Source organism: Dendropsophus ebraccatus, chromosome 2 (genome assembly GCF_027789765.1).
Source record: "Dendropsophus ebraccatus isolate aDenEbr1 chromosome 2, aDenEbr1.pat, whole genome shotgun sequence".
NCBI lineage: Eukaryota > Metazoa > Chordata > Amphibia > Anura > Hylidae > Dendropsophus > Dendropsophus ebraccatus.
The window spans coordinates 158,751,425-158,769,703 of NC_091455.1; the positions used below are offsets into that span (position 1 = coordinate 158,751,425).

Here is an 18,279-nt window from a genome sequence, read left to right on the forward strand (position 1 = left end):
ACGCAAGTGTTCTGCACTTAGCGTGACGCTCCAAATGCTCCGAAACCCCTCATTAACATAGGGGGAATCATACGAATACAGGGGAGAAGACGAGATTTAGTACCAGCCCTGCTCTCTACAGGTGGTGGCATAAAACTGGAGACAAGTTTCCTTTAATTGGGCATAATTGTTATAACTTTCAAAATCTTTTTTTTTTTAAATTCCTTTATTTTTTCCATTTAAAAACAAGAAGAATCAATACAGAACAAAGCCCCATGTACGGATAGTATTATACAAATATTACATAAGGAGCAAAAAGAATTGGAGACACAATAACTTAACCAGTATGCCACCATATGTTCAGACATATATAACGTAATACATTCGTTAACACAATGATTGCATAATTTTTAAACATCGTATACCTTATGTCCTCATTTTTCCCTATACTCCCTCCCACCCGCACAGTCCCCTACCCCAACCCCCCTCCCTGGGCCAGCAAAGAGCGAGAGAAGAAGAGAAGAAAAAAAAAACTTCCTACCAAAGTTTCCAGATATTTAGGAATCTTTCCAAACCATTTTTCCTTTTTGAGAACCATACTCTTTCATATTGACATGTCTGCCCTACCGATTGCACCCATGCATTGATGTTAGGGGTCTTGGGGGAAAAACAACAGACATCTACTAATTAAAACTACGTTGTGTTCCAAATTCGTAGGATCTCCCAAAACAGCTACTGTACCTCTCCAAAATATGGTATGTCCTTTTGTGTTTTGTGGCACAGAACCACCTATACCTCCCTCCAATATTTTTGTATTTTTCTGCATGGCCAAATTAAATGTGCCATATCCGCATCTATTTCCCCACACCTGGAGCTATCTGACGAGTCTCATACCCCCATTCCGTGGAGACGTTTTTTTGAATAATAACTATAATGCAAAATTCTAAACTGTATTAACCTGTAGGACTCGCTTAGTGAAGCCCTATCTATATTCTTTTATATATTTTGCCAGTTTGCCTCAGGTAGGGGACCGAATACCTTTTCTCATTTCACCCATGCCCCATTTCCTCTAGTGGTAATAATAACAATATTCTTATAAAAGAGGGACAGACCGTTTCTGGCTTTACCCAACCCCATCAAAACTTGCATAATCCTGTGATTTTCACCTCTTTATTAACCGTGTGTACATATTTGCAAGTGTTGTATTTGCAAGTACGAAAAATAGTGCTTTTCCTCCAAACCATATTCAACCTTACACATATTCAACCTCACACATAAATGATTTGAATCCCCCCGCTACAATAACATCCTTAACTTTAGTGATACCTTTTTTTTATAAGTAACATCTGATTACTGATCGTGCAAAATTCTCTAAGCCTTACATTATTCCAAAGTGGTGCACACCTTAAACTACCTTTTATTCCACACTAAATCTACAGGTAATGTTATAAAAAGAATGTTTGCAATTTACATTTATTATTATTATTTTAAATATAATGCTTTAAAACAAAACTATACCTACTTGTATTCAGGTCCAGTCTCCTGAAGGCAGCTTTTTAGTCTTTTAGTCCCATGTTTCCCAGGTTATCTAAGCGTTCACAGAGAGAAGGCGGCAGTCATGTGATTGATGGACACATTGAGCCATGACACTCTGTACTGGCCGTAACTTCCTGTGTTTAGTGTCTTTTTTTTTTTCAACCAGCACAAGACAAAAAAAAGCTGCCTTCAGGAGACAGGACCTGGATTTCTGGTAAGTATAGCTTTGTTTTAAAGCATAATAACAAAAAGAAAATATATGTAAATTGCCAACTTGCTTTATTTCACATTCCTTGCTGATTTAGATTTTCAAAGTTATGAATACAGTGACACTTTAATAACCTAAACATCCCACATAAACCACAGATCTGCTTACTAAATCGATGGAATTTATATAGAGAAACTTTAACCAGTGATGAAAACAACATAAAGCTCCTATCAAAAGCAGCCAAATGTTTGCTAACAACATTTTCAATAAATTCCAGCTACAGCGTAACAAACACGATGTTACAGACCCAATTTGTTTAATGCTGGCATGAATGTCTGCCAAACCAGTGCTCTGCCAAATATTCCACAGACTTGAAAGGGACAGAAAGATCACACACAACTAATGCAGTTGATGTAATTTACTTTGAGGGCGATCTGTGGTTTCTGAAAGGAATGATGTCTAATTATATTCATCTTGAGTGCTGAGAAGTAGCATCTAAGTAGGATTTCACAAACAAGCAACACTATCTAATTGTAATATCTCTGACAATAAGGCCTTTTGGAATAAACCAATATAGTTAGAGGTGGGAGGTCATCCAGGCGTGGATCTTGTTTAAACATAAGTAACAGTATAATACTTCTGAACCATGTGGCACCAGCTCTCTTCTACTTCTTAAATCCGTGCTTCCCTTGGTGAAATATCCCATGTCTTATTGCCAAGTAATAGGAGTCTCCAAGGTTCCACATGTGGATTAAAGAGGTTAAAGCCGGAGAAAGCCTTTAGAAGTGCTCATGGTGTCAGTAAAAAAATTAAACAAGCACTCACCTGTGGCAGATCCCCTGTTCTCCTTCATAACAACCAGGTGGTGACCTATCCCATTTTCTATTTGTCCGGAAGCTCCGAGCACAGGGGAAGGTAACATATGAAATCACAATGGCTGGGGATTGACAGCAGATGGTTTGATTGATGGCCTTTTTTCTTTTTCTACTGCCACCCTGAGCACTTATGAAACTGAAAAAGTTTCTTCAGATAACCTGTAATAAATGATATGATATCCCCCCCAAAACTGATACATTTTAGATTTTCTTTTTGCTCCTCATCTTTTAAAAAGTGTCTAGAAAGGGGTTGTGGAGTGCCAACTTTATTAATGGCACGTTTCATAATTTTGTCTAAATAAAACCACCAAAAGCATAAACGTGTTTGTGTTGCCATGTCTTTTCCGCATTAGTAGTGGTGTATTTGCATGTTCTGCTTATGTTTTCTCATGGTTCCAGTACCTATTTGGTCCAGGTTTTATAAATTATCAGGAGACAATGCATGGGGTTACATGTAGCAGAAATGCAGTGGATTTCCATAACAGAATGTCTGTGTTGAAAAATCTGCAGCATGTAAAATAGCAGCAAATTAAATGAGGTTTAAAGGGGTTATACAGGAGAAGAAAAACATGTCTCAATTCTTTTTAAATGGGTTGTGCCACCATGGACACTGATTATGTTGATAGGGGATAAGTATCTGATAGTAAGAACAGAAGGGGAGATTTATCAAACATGGTGTAAAGTGAAACCGGCTCAGTTGCCGCTAGCAACCAATCCGATTCCACCTTTCATTCCTCACAGACTGTTTGGAAAATGAAAGGTGGTTGCTAGAGTCAGTTTCACTTTACACTATGTTTAATAAATCTCCCCCAGTATGTCTATAACTTCTATCTGAATTAAGAGACAATGTGCAAGATTACCAAATTATGTTTTCACCACCTCTAACACTTCCAATCATGGCAGAAATCTACGCCTGCTTCAGAGCAGGTGTAGATTTCTGCACCTGCTGTGTGGTCTCTGCCATATTTACTAAAAGGCGTGCACCTCTTAGTAAATCCGACATGGGGCATGGGGATAGGGATTTATGTAAGACCCACATACGAGCATGCTGGTCTTGATAATTTCCCCCCATAGGGTATATATACTAAATAATATATAATCTACACTAGCCGGACCACTGCTTTTAGAGCAGAGAGGTGGTCAGTAACCTAGACGACAGGCTGTCATTAACCCCTTAGCGACCCATGACGTATCTGATACGTCATGGTGCCGCTCTGAACGGCGCTGATCCCGGCTGACACGTGCAGCCGGGCAGTGCCTCTATTAGCCGGCGCGGGTCCCGTTGCCGCGCCGGCTAATTAAGCCTCTAAGTGCAGCTGTCAAACCTGACAGCTGCACTTAGAGGCTTCAGACCTCACGTCCCTGGTGTCTAGTGGGACGGATCTCCCCCCCGCGATGCGATCGCGGGGGGGAGATCCGTTCTTCTGCCCGTGCTTTGCCTCAGCGTCGGAATGACGCTGATCCCGGCTCGGCAATAGATTGCTATGGCTTGCAGCAGGCCATAGTAATCTATGACCGATCTAATCGATCTTTGCTGTGTATATACACAGGGGGGCTTCTAGTTACAGTAAAAAAAAAAAAGTAAAAAAGTGTTTTTATTAATAAAAAATCCCCTCCCCTAATAAAAGTCCAAATCACCCACCTTTTCCCATTTTATAAATATAAATAAATAAATAAACATATTTAGTATCGCCGCGCGCGTAATCGCCCGAACTATTAATTAATCACATTCCTGATCTCGCACGGTAAACGGCGTCAGCGCAAAAAAATTCCAAAGTGCAAAGTTGAGCATTTTTGGTCGCATCAAATCCAGAAAAAATGTAATAAAAAACGATCAAAAAGTCGTATATGCGCAATCAAGGTACCGATAGAAAGAACGCATCATGGCGCAAAAACTGACACCTCACACTGCCCCATAGACCAAAGGATAAAAGCGCTATAAGCCTGGGAATGGAGCGATTTTAAGGAACGTATATTTGTTAACAATGGTTTGAATTTTTTACAGTCCATCCGATACAATATAAGTTATACATGTTATATATCATAGTAATCGTAACGACTTGAGGAACATGCATAACAAGTCAGTTTTACCATAGGACGGACGGCGTAAATGCAAAACTCCCCGAAATCAAAACAAATTCGTTTTTCTTTCCATTTGACAGCGCGAATGATTTTTTTCCGGTTTCGCAGCATATGTTATGGAAAAATAATGCCTGTCATTGCAAAGTACAATTGGTTTCGCAAAAAATAAGCGCTCATATACGTCTCTAGGTGAAAAAATGCAAGCGCTATGGACTTTTAAACTTAAAATGGAATAAGCAAAAGCGCAAAAACGAAAATAGGCTTTGACCTTAAGGGGTTAATAGAAAGGAAGAAGTGGCATATCAGGAAAAGGAAAAGGAAAAGTTTGCTAAATGAATGTATTTGTGTGAGATGGTGAAACAACCAGATGGTTGTTGTAAAGGTAGCTTTACACACAACGGATCCGCAGCGGATTTTAGGCTGCGAATTCCCTGCGGATCCCTGGTCATTCATTTTGAATGAGAAGACATACTCGCAGCGGAATGTCAATGCCGCCCGTTAACCCCCTGCTGGTCGGAGCATACTGTACCTGCTTCATGCTCCGGCTTGCTTCGGGGGCTCCTGGCATCTGGACGTCCCGCTCAGCTAATCAGCACAACCAGCGGCAGCGCACTGATTGGCTAAGCGGGACATCAAGCCGGAAACCCCCGAAGCAAGCTGGATCGTGGAGGAGGTACAGTATGCTCCGGCCAGTTGGGGGGTTAACGAGCGGCATTTACATACTCGCAGCAGGATGTCAAAATGAACAACAAGGGATCCGTCGCGGATTTCGCGTGTAGCTTCACACGTACCGGATTCGCAGCAGATTTCACGCTTTCCTTGTACAGTAAAGTTGAATAGGGTTACATACCCGCAGCAAAATTTTCATTCCGCTGCAAGTATGTAACCCAGCCTCTCTAACTCCCCACAGCCCGCGGCCTGGAGCATACATTACCTGCTCGGCGCCGCCGCTGCTTGTGAGGCTCCCGGGTTCCCGTCGGTCCCCATCAGCCAATCAGTGCACGGCAGCACTCACATACAGCCGCGGCTCAGAGCAGGTAATGTATTCTCAGTGCGGCGGGGGGAAGTCAAAGTTCTGCTGCGGGTATGTAACCCTATTGAGCTTCACACTACATGGATTCGCAGCAGATTTCGCTGCAAACTTGCAGCTTGAAATCCGCTGCAAATCTGGTACGTGTGAAGCTACCCTTAAGGGGTAGCAAAATCTGCTGCGAATCCATGTAGTGTAAAGCTCAATGGGGTTACATACTCGCAGCAGAATTTTCATTCCGCTGCAGATATGGGACACGGCCCCTTTAACCCCCGGCCGCCCGCAGCCCCGGCCTAAAGCCCCCTGCTGCCATGCACTGATTGGCTGATGGGGAGCAAGGGGAGCTGGGAGCTTCACACAGCCGCGGTGCTGAGCAGGTAATGTATGCTTCAGGCCGGGGGCTGCGGGCGGCCGGGGGTTAAAGGGGCCGGGTCCCATATCTGCAGCCGAATGAAAATTCCGCTGTGGGTATGGGACTCCATTAAACTTCACTACTGCCGGATACGCAGCGGATTTCGATGCAAATCGCAGCGTAAGATCCGCTGCGGATCCGGTACGTGTGAAGCTACCCTTAAACTGACATTCTGCATTTGGTCACAAGATGTCACTGTTTTGCAGTACAAAGCCTGTGTTGTTAAAGGGAACCAATCATGCCGAAAATCGCCCTAATGATAAGGAAACGTGCTGGCACATCACCCAGCACGCTTCCCAAACATCCCCCTGTACCCTCTGTGCCCCCTTCTATTAGACCGTATTCTTACTTTTATGATGTCCCGTGCTGTATGTAAATGCCGGCCAAGTAGTCACAGTGGGCGTATCTAGTCACGGTCCTGGGCGGTGGAATCGCTGTAATCACACCCAGAGGGGCATGATTGAAAGACCTGCATTCTGCCGACGTCACCCGGGGCCTGCGTTCCACGTCGGCGGGGCGGCAACGTCTTTAGCATGCCGCGCATTCGCTGTACGGCAGGGGAAGATGCTGACGTACTGCACATGTGCAGCATCCTGAAAACATCGGCACGCCGCCGACGTGGAAAGTAGGCCCCGGGTGACATTGGCGGAAGGAAGGTCTTTCAATCACGCCCCTCTGGGCGTGATTACAGCGATTCCAACCGCCCAGGACCATGACTAGATACGCCCACCGTGACTACTTGCCCGGCATTTACATACAGCGCGGGATATCATAAGTAGTCATACAAGTAGAAATACGGTCTAATAGAGGGGGGCACGGATGGTACAGGGGGAAGTTTGGGAAGCGTGCTGGGTCATGTGTCAGCACATTTCCTTTTCATTAGGGTGATTTTGGGCGTGATTGGTTCCCTTTAAGGCTGTGTTGTTGTCAAGGGAGACGAACCTGACAGTTGGAAAATACCCTGAGGGAAGAAGAAGGAGGTGCTGAGGGAAGTCGGAAGCAGCCATTTTGAGATGGCTGGCTGTAGTAAATGCAGACTGAGAGACCTGACGCCATCTACGTGAAGCATATATCTTCTGGGACCCCCCAACTGCTGCGGAGAGCAGCTATACTAGTCTGTGACTAGTCTGGGTTGAGAGATTCGCTGACACAAATCCAGTTGTGATGAGAAATGACCGCCATCTTTGCTACAGAAGTTTAGCAAGAGGGGCCTCCTCATTCAGTAACTGTCTAAAGAAGTCCGTAATTGTGCACGCTAAACTTTATGGGACAGATATTGGGCCTGTAAATAGTTTTTCAGGGCTATTGTCTGTGACAGGCCACATTATATTGTGTAAGGGACATCACAGCATACTCGGTCATTTGTTTTGTTATTTTGTGGTTTGGGGAATTGTGTAGTGTATAATATTCGTGTAAAGTGGTAGGCTCTCTAGTAATCACCCTTTTTGTAAAAGAACTACATAAAGTATAATTAATTTAACATTTATATCCTTTACTTGTGTAGAAAAAATGAATAAAACAAAGTTATAAATAGATTATATGCACATTGCACATTGACAAGGAGTATATAGCAATAAGCTTAGTGTTATAAATTGTTAAAAATGAAATGAAAAATAAAAAAATTATGAAAAATAAAATATTATATTATTAATGTAGAAAGTCTTGTGGTGAATACTATATATATAAATATAAATATAATTGTTGTCCGTTGGCGGCTTTGCAGGACCCTTGCAAGCCGCCAATTGTTTAAATACTGTGCTGGCAGCAGAGATTTCAGCATCTACTTCATATTAAATAGGATCTTGGATAGTTGATCGTTCATTGAAAATTCATTAAACAATTCTCCGTTATTTGTGCTGATTGTAATACATTAAGTGGAGAAAAAGTATGTTGGTGGAAGTCCACCTCTCACCAGTCCTGTATTGTTCTTGAAGTCTACGGCCGTAGATGCAGAGGATATGTGAGATAGGCTGTGGCCTCCCCTCTCGTGTCTGAACACTGATGGATGCTTCCTCCTGCAGTTTGCACAGCGAAGCTTGAGCAGTGGAGGCTTACTGCAGCCAGGTAATTCAACCTCTGTTGGGCGTTCCTCCCATAGATGTTGGGAGTGTTGGTAAATGCTCCAAAAGCCAGGGATTGAGGCTAGGATATATGCTGAGAGTTTAGCGTAGTATAGTAGCACAGTAATGTATTCACCACTAGTTGCAACTGTAATAGACGCTTTTCTGAATAATCCTCTATTCTTTCCTCAGTATTAGGTTTTTTTGCAACCTAATACTGAGGAAAGAATAGAGGATTACCCTGAAGGGGTAAGATGTGTGGATCGCTCCTCCGGGACAACGTAGATGCTGAAATCCCTGCTGCCAGCACAGTATTTAAACAATTGGCGGCTTGCAAGGGTCCTGCAAAGCCACCAACGGTCAACAATTATATTTATATATACAGTATTCACTACAAGATTTTCTACGTTAATAATATAATATTTTATTTTTCATAATTTTTTATTTTTCATGTTTTTAACAATTAATAACACTAAGTTTCCATCAATTAGTTGCGTCTTCTTTTTTTTTTTTTTTTTTAATATTTCATATTCAAATATCTAAATTTAAACAAAGCAAATTAAACATATGAAACAAATTCCAATCAATACAGTATATATGAATTGTACCAACAGTACAAAAAATTGGTGGTGGAGCATATTACAAAGGTATTGTCAGGCACACGTATATTGGGGCTCATTTACTAATGTTGTTCCATCAGACAAATTACTTTTTTTTTATTCATTCTTCCTGCCGCTTTACTGCTCTGCCTTATTTACTTATAATAGTGTGCATCAAAAAAAAATGCCAGATAGCCGACTCATCCATATTTTTCTCTAAAACCCCCAAACCAACATATTTTTGAAACAAACCATCATTTTTTGACAGGTTTTCCATTCTAAAAATCAGCCATTTCTAGTGCAGTGGGAAGATCAGGTTTTCAAGTTTTAGTTTTGTCATAGGAAGGGCATGAGCATTAATAAATCTGGTAATTTGTAGGGTTGTTGACAACCAGACAATCTTAGTAAATGAGACCCATCATTCATTTATTAGATCATTATCCCCAAAACAAGAAAGCAGGACAACTATTATTTGGCTTACTTGAAGTGTCATTTAAATGTCATTTTTCAGAAATCAATAAATATCAATAGTACAAGCAATTTTAAGGACTCTGCACTCCCCGCACCCTCCTAGGAGTTCCCATTTTTGGCAGGTTTTGTTTATTAAAACTTGCTAGCCTTGCTGGTATATTATGCATGTTTTTATATCTGATCAAGGGGGGTTTATTCTCCTGAAACGCTTTATATTCTGTGGTATATATAATACATTCCTTAATTTATATTTAAAGTGACTCTGTTCAGACAGGTGATGAATAAAAAAATTCCTGCCAGGGCATTCCTAATGATACGTAGGGCAGGGAGGAGGGACAGAGAGGCAGTGCAAGGCTTGGGCACACACACTCTAGGCCACACCAATTTGACACAGGGCTGCAAGTTTAAAAGTTGTCTTTTAGGACAGTAACTGCATCATCTGCCGAACGGACCCCAGGACAGATCTTGGATTGAAAGCAGCTATCCAAAGGTACAAGTGGTTTGGGGGGGTCAGATTGTGGGTACAGAGTTGCTTTAATGCCTAAGAGCACTTTTTTGGACAGTGCTAATCCTGCAGTACCTTTTCTTTTCACTTATATTTTACCTATGAATCATTTGTTGGACCTAGTGGAGAAGTGTGCAAAAAGTATATAAAATTCATAATAAATGTGGTGTAAGTCAAGGGTTTGTGTTGTTTATTATTCCAGCATTTCCCAAATCTGGGCCATTGTATCTACTTGGAAAGTTTAACAAACAACATTATTCATTCTTATGGTACGTTTACACAGACAGATTTTTCTGACAGATCTTTGAAGCCAAAACCTGGAACAGACTCTAAACAGGGATCAGGTCATAAAGGAAAGACTGGGATCTATCCTCTTTTCAAATCCATTCCTGGCTTTGGTTTTCAAAATCTGTCAGATAAATCTTTCTGTGTAAACACACCCTATGGCCATGTTCACACACTATCTTTTTTTTTAATTAAAATAATGACTGTTGTTTACAGTCTTCAATGCTTTGCATTGAAGTCTACAGAAACAACGGCAATTAGTTCACACAATGGATAAAATAGCGGCCGCTGTGTCAAATTAATGTTCATCTTTAATTCGTAGCCACTATTTATTGAACTGACGTTATTTTATGTTGTTCACACATAGATTTTTTTTCACTGTCTTTTATTCTAAATTCATTGAACTTTGAAAAAAAAAAAAAAAAAAAGACACACCCAAAAGGCGAATCATCAATCTCAAATGATTCTGAAATAACGGCAGTTGAAAATTGTTGTGTAAACATGGCCTTAAAATGTGTCTGATAATTAGATCTTAGATCTGAGAAAAGATCTTCGTCTACCACAAAGTATTTTATGTTGGCATATTGAAATAAAAGTTTATTTTTAGTCAGGTCCCATAAAGGAGCTTTATTCCCCAGACAGCTGCCTGAGGGGTCTGTGGTTGTGGTTTTACATTATGACTTCCAACCTTTGACTGGAGAGACCTTTAGTGATAAAGATCAAGAAAAAAAAAACTACAATGAAACCTCTGCAAAAGACCACCTCTTTGAGAAGACCAGCCCCAGACTTTGTGTGGCACATTTTTAGTCTACCATACCTTATAAATAAGGGGGTTATTCCACATTCAGATTTTGTGCTTCAGCTTTGAAATGGATCATGAAGGAGAAAGCATAAAAGGCAGATACTACTTATCCCCTTTCCTAAATATATTCCTGGTTTTAGCTTCAAATCTGCAACAACCTGATCAAAACCTGAACATGTAAAATCAACCTAATAGCAAACCCTATGTTTTGGCAAAAAGAGTTTTATTACAATTCAGCTAAAGAAGCAGGAGGGGACAATGAAGCTAAAGTTGTCTAATTGGATTTCCCAGCTGTTTCTAATAAACTTCAAAAAAGCTTTCAAAAGAAAATCTGAGCCTCCCCTCTTCCCCAGGGTAATGATGTCTTGGGTAACACGAGCTGCTAAACTATATATATATATATATATATATATATATATATATATATATATATATATATAAGTTTTTGTATTTTTTTTTTTGTTAAATGAATTGAAACAGTTAGGGGCAGATTTACTTAAAATCAGCATTTTACATGCCTGTCCATGTATAATCTTCAGGGTAGCGCTAAACAACTAATTTATTAAGAGTTGTAGGCCTTTTAATAGATTAGGTGTATCCGTAACTGTCCATGTGCCGCAGAGTTAAATCTATGTCAGCTAGAAGCTTTCAACTACAATTTACTCTAGTTCCATGGTGTAAGTCATAGTAAATCTGGCAGAAGTGGGAGGCCACGCTCCGCTCACACTAAGTTCCACCTACTTTTATGGCTAGCGTAAATGCAAAAAGTTGCTAATTTTCACACAAAGGGCAAGCGCAAAAGTTTGCAATTTTTATGCCAGAAGCTTGATAAAATCCCTCCGTGAGGCAGTCTCAAAGATTTTCTCCATGATCTATGCCCGACTGTAACAATACCTAACAGGCCTTGCTGCACCACCATGCCTGCCTATCAGGTAAATAGGGTATACACTGTCAAAAAAATTTCTCTGTCCAGAACAGAAGAGGTTTTCTATGGGGATTCCCATCGAAAGCTTCTCCTTCTCTAGAGAGTTCCTCTCTCAATCAGAGATGGCAGCAAAGAGCACTGTGTGAGACCGAAAATAAAAGAACATTTCCTGCAGAACATATAGTAGCTGATAAGTATGGGAAGACTTGAGATTTTTTAATAGAAGTAAATTACAAATCTATATAACTTTCTGACACCAGTTAATTTCAAAGAAAAAGATTTTTACTGGACAACCCCTTTAAGGTCAATGCCAACAAAAAGGCTCCTCTCCTTTTTGCTAGAAATCATTTTGATAATCCCCAAGACTACTCGGTGGATTGACAAGGTAAAAGTTTAACTTTTTGGAGGGTGTAAGTTCCATTACATCTGGTGTAGAAGCGACACAGCATTTCAGAAATGGAACATCATACCAACAATTAAAGATGGTGGTGGTAGTGTGGTGGCCTGGAACTGTTTTGCTGCTTCAGGACCCAGAAGATTGCTGTGATAAATGAAACCATGAATTCTACTGTCTACCAACAAATCCTGAAGGAGAATGTCAAGCCATTTGTTGGTGACCTCTGAAAAGCACTTGAGTTATGCAGTAGGACAATGATCTAAAACACACCAGAAAGTCCACCTTTAAATGGCTTAAGAAACACAAAATAAAGACTTTGCAGTGGCCTAGTCAAAGTCCTGCATCTTTAAAAAAGGTTCATGCTCAGAAACCCTCTAACCTGGGTTAATAGTAACAATTCAGCAAAGATGAGTGGGCCAAGATTCCTCCAGAGCACTGTAATGGTGCGTTTACACAGGCAGATTTATCTGACAGATTTTTTAAGCCAAAGCCAGGAACAGACCATAAACAGAGAACGGGTCATAACGGAAAGACTGAGATTTCTCCTCTTTTCAAATCCATTCCTGGCTTTGGCTTCCAAAATCTGTCAGATAAATCTGCCTGTGTAAACGCGCCATAAGAGACTCATTGGCAGTTATAGCAAATGCTTGATTACAACTGCTGTTAAGGGGGGCTTAACCAGTTATTAGGTTTAGGAGACAATTAATGTCACCCCCCCCCCCCCCTTTATTCTATGTGCGGTTCTCTGCACCACCCACAAGCTTAGACGCTGCACATTTGATATATACCTGTATAAAAGTTGTCTGTCTTCTTTCTGCTCTAAAATTACTTCATTTTATCAGTGAACAGTGTCATTTAGGCGGGGCCTTAAGGCAGTTGGGTCCTTTCTCCACCCAGGAAATGGAGCACAACTGCTGTGAATCTCTGCCTAGGTGACACTGTCAACCAGTGAAATGAAGCAAGAGTAAGGGGGAAAACAGTATCCCTTTATTAATAAAGACCTTCATTTAAAGACTATGTTCACACACACTGTTTAAATAATGGCCGTTTGTTATTTTATACCAACGGCCATTATTAAACTAATAACAGTATTGTTACAAAATAAAATAAAAACGGTTGTCATTTTAACAGTGTGTGAACATTTTTTGTTTACTTGTGTTATGTTGGGCACTTACAGTAAAATAGTTCAGTGCGCGGTATTAGTAACTGTACTCACAGCACTTACTGATAGCTACTCCCTGAGTACCACATAAAGCTAATTTTAGACTCCCCTCCTCCAGACAGGGCTGCTCTGCTCTGTGGTGAGTTTGTCCATAAGATGGCCGACATGGAGGAGCATGTGACCATACCCTGCCCAAATTGTCCACCACTGAGCCTGTATATGTCTATAGAGGACACTGAGGGTGGGGCATGGATGGTCAAATGCTGATCCATGTCAGCCATTTTATGGACAAACTCACCACAAAGCAGGGCAGCCCAGCCTAATTTTAGCTGTATAAGATACACAGGAACCTGCTGTCAGTAAGGGCTGTGAGTAAAATTACTAATACTGTACACTAAACCCCCTTTTAGGGTGCTTTTAGACAAAGATTTATCTGACAGATTTTTGAAGCCAAAGCCAGGAATGGATTTGAAAAGAGAAAAAAAATTGCAATATGTTTATAACCTGTTTATAACCTATTCCTGGCTTTGGCTTCAAAAATCTGTTACATAAATCTAACAAATGTCCAAAAGATTAAGAAATCAGGAAGGAGACAAAAACTGTTTCACACCACTAGACATATATATAGCATATACTGTAGACAGAGGTTTCCTTTGTGATCCAACTTAGGCCTAAATTATTATTTTGACACAAACAACTAGGGTAAGAAAGTATATCCACACACAGTGAATTTCTTTTATTGCAAATCCACCACAAATTTGCCACAAAATGCAGATTCTCATGTGGATTCATCATGGATTCACTCCTACACACTAGACAAGTGAAACACACAGCGAAAATTGGCAACATAAATTGACATGCAGTGAATTTTAGAAGCTACATCGCAGGTTATTACAGTGGGTGGATGACAACACTCTATACATTGTACATTCCCTATAGCAATTCCACAGGTAAAAGGTGCAGTGAATCTGCCATGTGCGGCCTAAACCCTTCAGGTTTAATTATTCATTTTGGAAGGTTTCTTCCTTATAATGCTGTTGATTAATGTGCCACATTATTTTCAGCTTCTATTTTACTATTTATTACTATTACTAATGTGAAAAACATTTTTTTTATCCAACCGAACTGAAGAAAACACACAACTCTGGCTCAAGACTGTAAAAGTGCAAATGGGTTACACACAGGCTTCATTTAACATCCCTCCCTGAATAAACCTATTGACCTTCTAAATGGCCATGTTTGCATAAATCACTGCAGTCTATTTTGGAAAAGGAGTTAAACCAACAGAGATTCCTAAGTGGCAATGTACTTTGATGTCCAGAATCCTCACATTCTTAGAATGTCAGAAGAAAAAAATACATTGCAAATATATTCCCAAAACATTGTTTAAAAAAAATCCAAAAAACGCAACTTTTAATGAGAGCATATAGGGGGACAAAAGTGAAGACATTATACCTCGTGTCTGTCCTTTAACTTGCTTTCCAATCCCACAAAGCGCTCGCAGCCTTCAAATCCCTTGCGATTATTATAAGAATTCACAACAAAACTGTCTCCTGGACCACAAAACATAAAAGAAGGATATTAGCAAAACAGTCAGAGAGAAACTCCATAAACATCACAACTGTCTGTCTGGAAACATCAGGAAATTCTACAACTTTTTAACTTTTAGAGTAATTGAAATTGTATTCTTTCTGGTAGAGGAAATGTTGAGACAGTAAAGAGTTTGTTGTGTGCTGGTGATCAAAGCCTCCTGTCCTGGTCATCAATCATTCCTCCACAGAATAAGGCTGGGAGAGGAGCAGGGAACTCAGAGAGAGGTGGGGGAGGCTTGGGCCAGATTTCTCTGGCTTTCTACATAAACAAGCTCCAGTGATCACATTTTAAGACTACTTTCCGCAGATCTTTTAACTGGACTTCAGTTATTTTGGGACAGGATGCCTTTCATAATTCACAGACGCAAGAACATAGCATTAAGATTTATATGATCTGCTTATCTATTTGTGAATTATGCTTTTGTACATGGCAGGATAAATGTATGAAATGCCCATTGGAAGTAAAGATCAGTTTGCACAATGGGTCATTATCACAGTAAATAAGATCGGGGGTCACTTAATGTGTGGTGCTGATAAATGTCAGAAAAGACACAGAAAACACACCGGGATCTGCAAGTGATCAATAAAATCTACATACGTCGGGTTTACTAGAGCGCATTACACTTGGTACAGAAATGGTTAACGTCCATAATGTACTGCATCTGAGTGGATGTCTTCTATGTGGAGCAGAGCTCCATCCATCCATAGAAGCTCTGTATGAATTCTGGTTTATCTACTAAATGACAAGCAAGGAGCCTTGTCCCAGCAAATAATGAATTCTTCTCACCTTCAGGATTCTCTCTTCTATTGCTTGCTGCCAAAGCCAACAGAGCGCCCCGAGGAAAGAAAGAGGAAGAACAATGTTATTATGGTCCAGACCCCATGTAGCTACAACACAGGACATACATGTACGACGCTATAGAATTATACAGTAAATATATGTAATGCTATATTATTACACAGGACATCCATGCGCAATGCTATGGAGTTATACATTACAGATATGTCATGATATACTGTGTGCATGCAATGCTATGAAGTTATACACTACAGATATATTATGGGATATATTGTGTGCATGCAATGCTATGGAGTTATACAGTACAGATATGTCATGATATACTGTGTGCATGCAATGCTATGGAGTTATACAGTACAGATATGTTATGGGATATACTGTGGGCATGCAATGCTATGGAGTTATACAGGACAGATATGTTATGGGATATACTGTGTGCATGCAATGCTATGGAGTTATACAGGACAGATATGTTATGGGATATACTGTGTGCATGCAATGCTATGGAGTTATACAGGACAGATATGTTATGGGATATACTGTGTGCATGCAATGCTATGAAGTTATACAGTACAGATATGTTATGGGATATACTGTGTGCATGCAATGCTATGGAGTTATACAGGACAGATATGTTATGGGATATATTGTGTGCATGCAATGCTATGGAGTTATACAGGACAGATATGTTATGGGATATACTGTGTGCATGCAATGCTATGGAGTTATACAGTACAGATATGTTATGGGATATACTGTGGGCATGCAATGCTATGGAGTTATACAGTACAGATATGTTATGGGATATACTGTGTGCATGCAATGCTATGGAGTTATACAGTACAGATATGTTATGGGATATACTGTGGGCATGCAATGCTATGGAGTTATACAGTACAGATATGTTATGGGATATATTGTGTGCATGCAATGCTATGGAGTTATACAGTACAGATATGTTATGGGATATACTGTTGGCATGCAATGCTATGGAGTTATACAGGACAGATATGTTATGGGATATACTGTGGGCATGCAATGCTATGGAGTTATACAGGACAGATATGTTATGGGATATACTGTGTGCATGCAATGCTATGGAGTTATACAGTACAGATATGTTATGGGATATACTGTGGGCATGCAATGCTATGGAGTTATACAGGACAGATATGTTATGGGATATACTGTGGGCATGCAATGCTATGGAGTTATACAGTACAGATATGTTATGGGATATACTGTGGGCATGCAATGCTATGGAGTTATACAGGACAGATATGTTATGGGATATACTGTGGGCATGCAATGCTATGGAGTTATACAGTACAGATATGTTATGGGATATACTGTGTGCATGCAATGCTATGGAGTTATACAGTACAGATATGTTATGGGATATACTGTGTGCATGCAATGCTATAGAGTTATACAGTACAGATATGTAATGATTTATCATTACACAGGACAGGACATACATAAGCAATATTATACAGTAAATATATGTTATGCTATATTATTACATAGGACATCTTTGTGCAATGCTATGGAGTTATACAGGACAGATAAGTGAATACATGGGACAAATAGTGTGTATATATATATATATATATATATATATATATATATATATATATATATATATATATATATATATGACATGTATTCAGTGCTGTGTAACTGTGCTGTATGTGGTGTGATGTATAGTCCCAGGAGACTAGATGCAATAGGTATATGGAGGCTGCTCACCGTGCTTGGAGTGCAGCTTGCCCATGGTCCCCGCTTCTCTCACTCCTCCTCAGGAACAGATCCTGAAACCCTCTATAATCCAAGGAATGATCCCGGGCACAGAGCACAGTCCGGTAGCCGGCCGCACGCTCCAGGTTACGGTCGCAGTGACGGAGCCCCCATGATAACGTGGAGGACACAAAGTAAATCGTCCTATTGTGCTGCCCGCTCGGAGAATCCCCTACTATCTGCACTCATCTGCGCACACATCCGAGGTTTTAGAGACAGCCGCTGGAGCGCCCCTGCTGGCCGGCTGTGGGACTGCACGCTTCCTACCCCCAGCTTAGGCCTCCCTTTCTCCGCTCCCTAATGTCTTTCATCTGGAAATAGTCGGAAGAATGCAGCGCTGGTGGGGTGGAAGGAAACGATTCTTCTAAAGTGCCATACACTGTGAATGACTTTGATCAATCACACACACAGAAAAGAACTAGTTACGTCCATACAAAGTTTCTGGACAGCTTCAGGGCTCCAAATATGTTCCTCATTATATGTGAGGGGGAAAAATTCATCCAAAGAATTGTGTTCTCTCTACAGAGTGGCTGCACACTGGAAAGTTCTGAGTTATTTCCTCACATTCTGGCTGCTTTTTCCCAGGATATGTAGCAGTCCTTGTCATATAGGAATATCTCCCCCAATGGCATTAAAGGGGTAGTGCGGCATTTAACTTTTATTCACTAAATAACACACATTACAAAGTTATACAACTTTGTAATGTGTGTTATTTAAGTTAATGGCCCCCTTCCCCGTGTCCCCCCCACCCTGGAGGTGTGGT

General features: G+C 40.5%; 1 protein-coding gene across 2 annotated transcripts in view; it reads right to left on the reverse strand.

Annotated features, from left to right (window-relative positions):
- NKD2 (NKD inhibitor of WNT signaling pathway 2) overlaps positions 1 to 17,807 on the reverse strand; it is an 82,722-nt gene extending 64,915 nt beyond the window's left edge. For both annotated transcript variants that reach the window (XM_069960386.1, XM_069960385.1), the window contains exons 1-3: positions 17,469 to 17,807; positions 15,708 to 15,734; positions 14,784 to 14,881 (exon numbers count right to left, since the gene is read on the reverse strand). In XM_069960386.1, the coding sequence (XP_069816487.1) occupies positions 14,784 to 14,881; positions 15,708 to 15,734; positions 17,469 to 17,493 (150 nt within the window). In that variant the 5' untranslated portion in view covers positions 17,494 to 17,807. The remainder of the gene's footprint in view (positions 1 to 14,783; positions 14,882 to 15,707; positions 15,735 to 17,468) is intronic.
- Between the last annotated feature and the right edge of the window lie 472 nt (positions 17,808 to 18,279).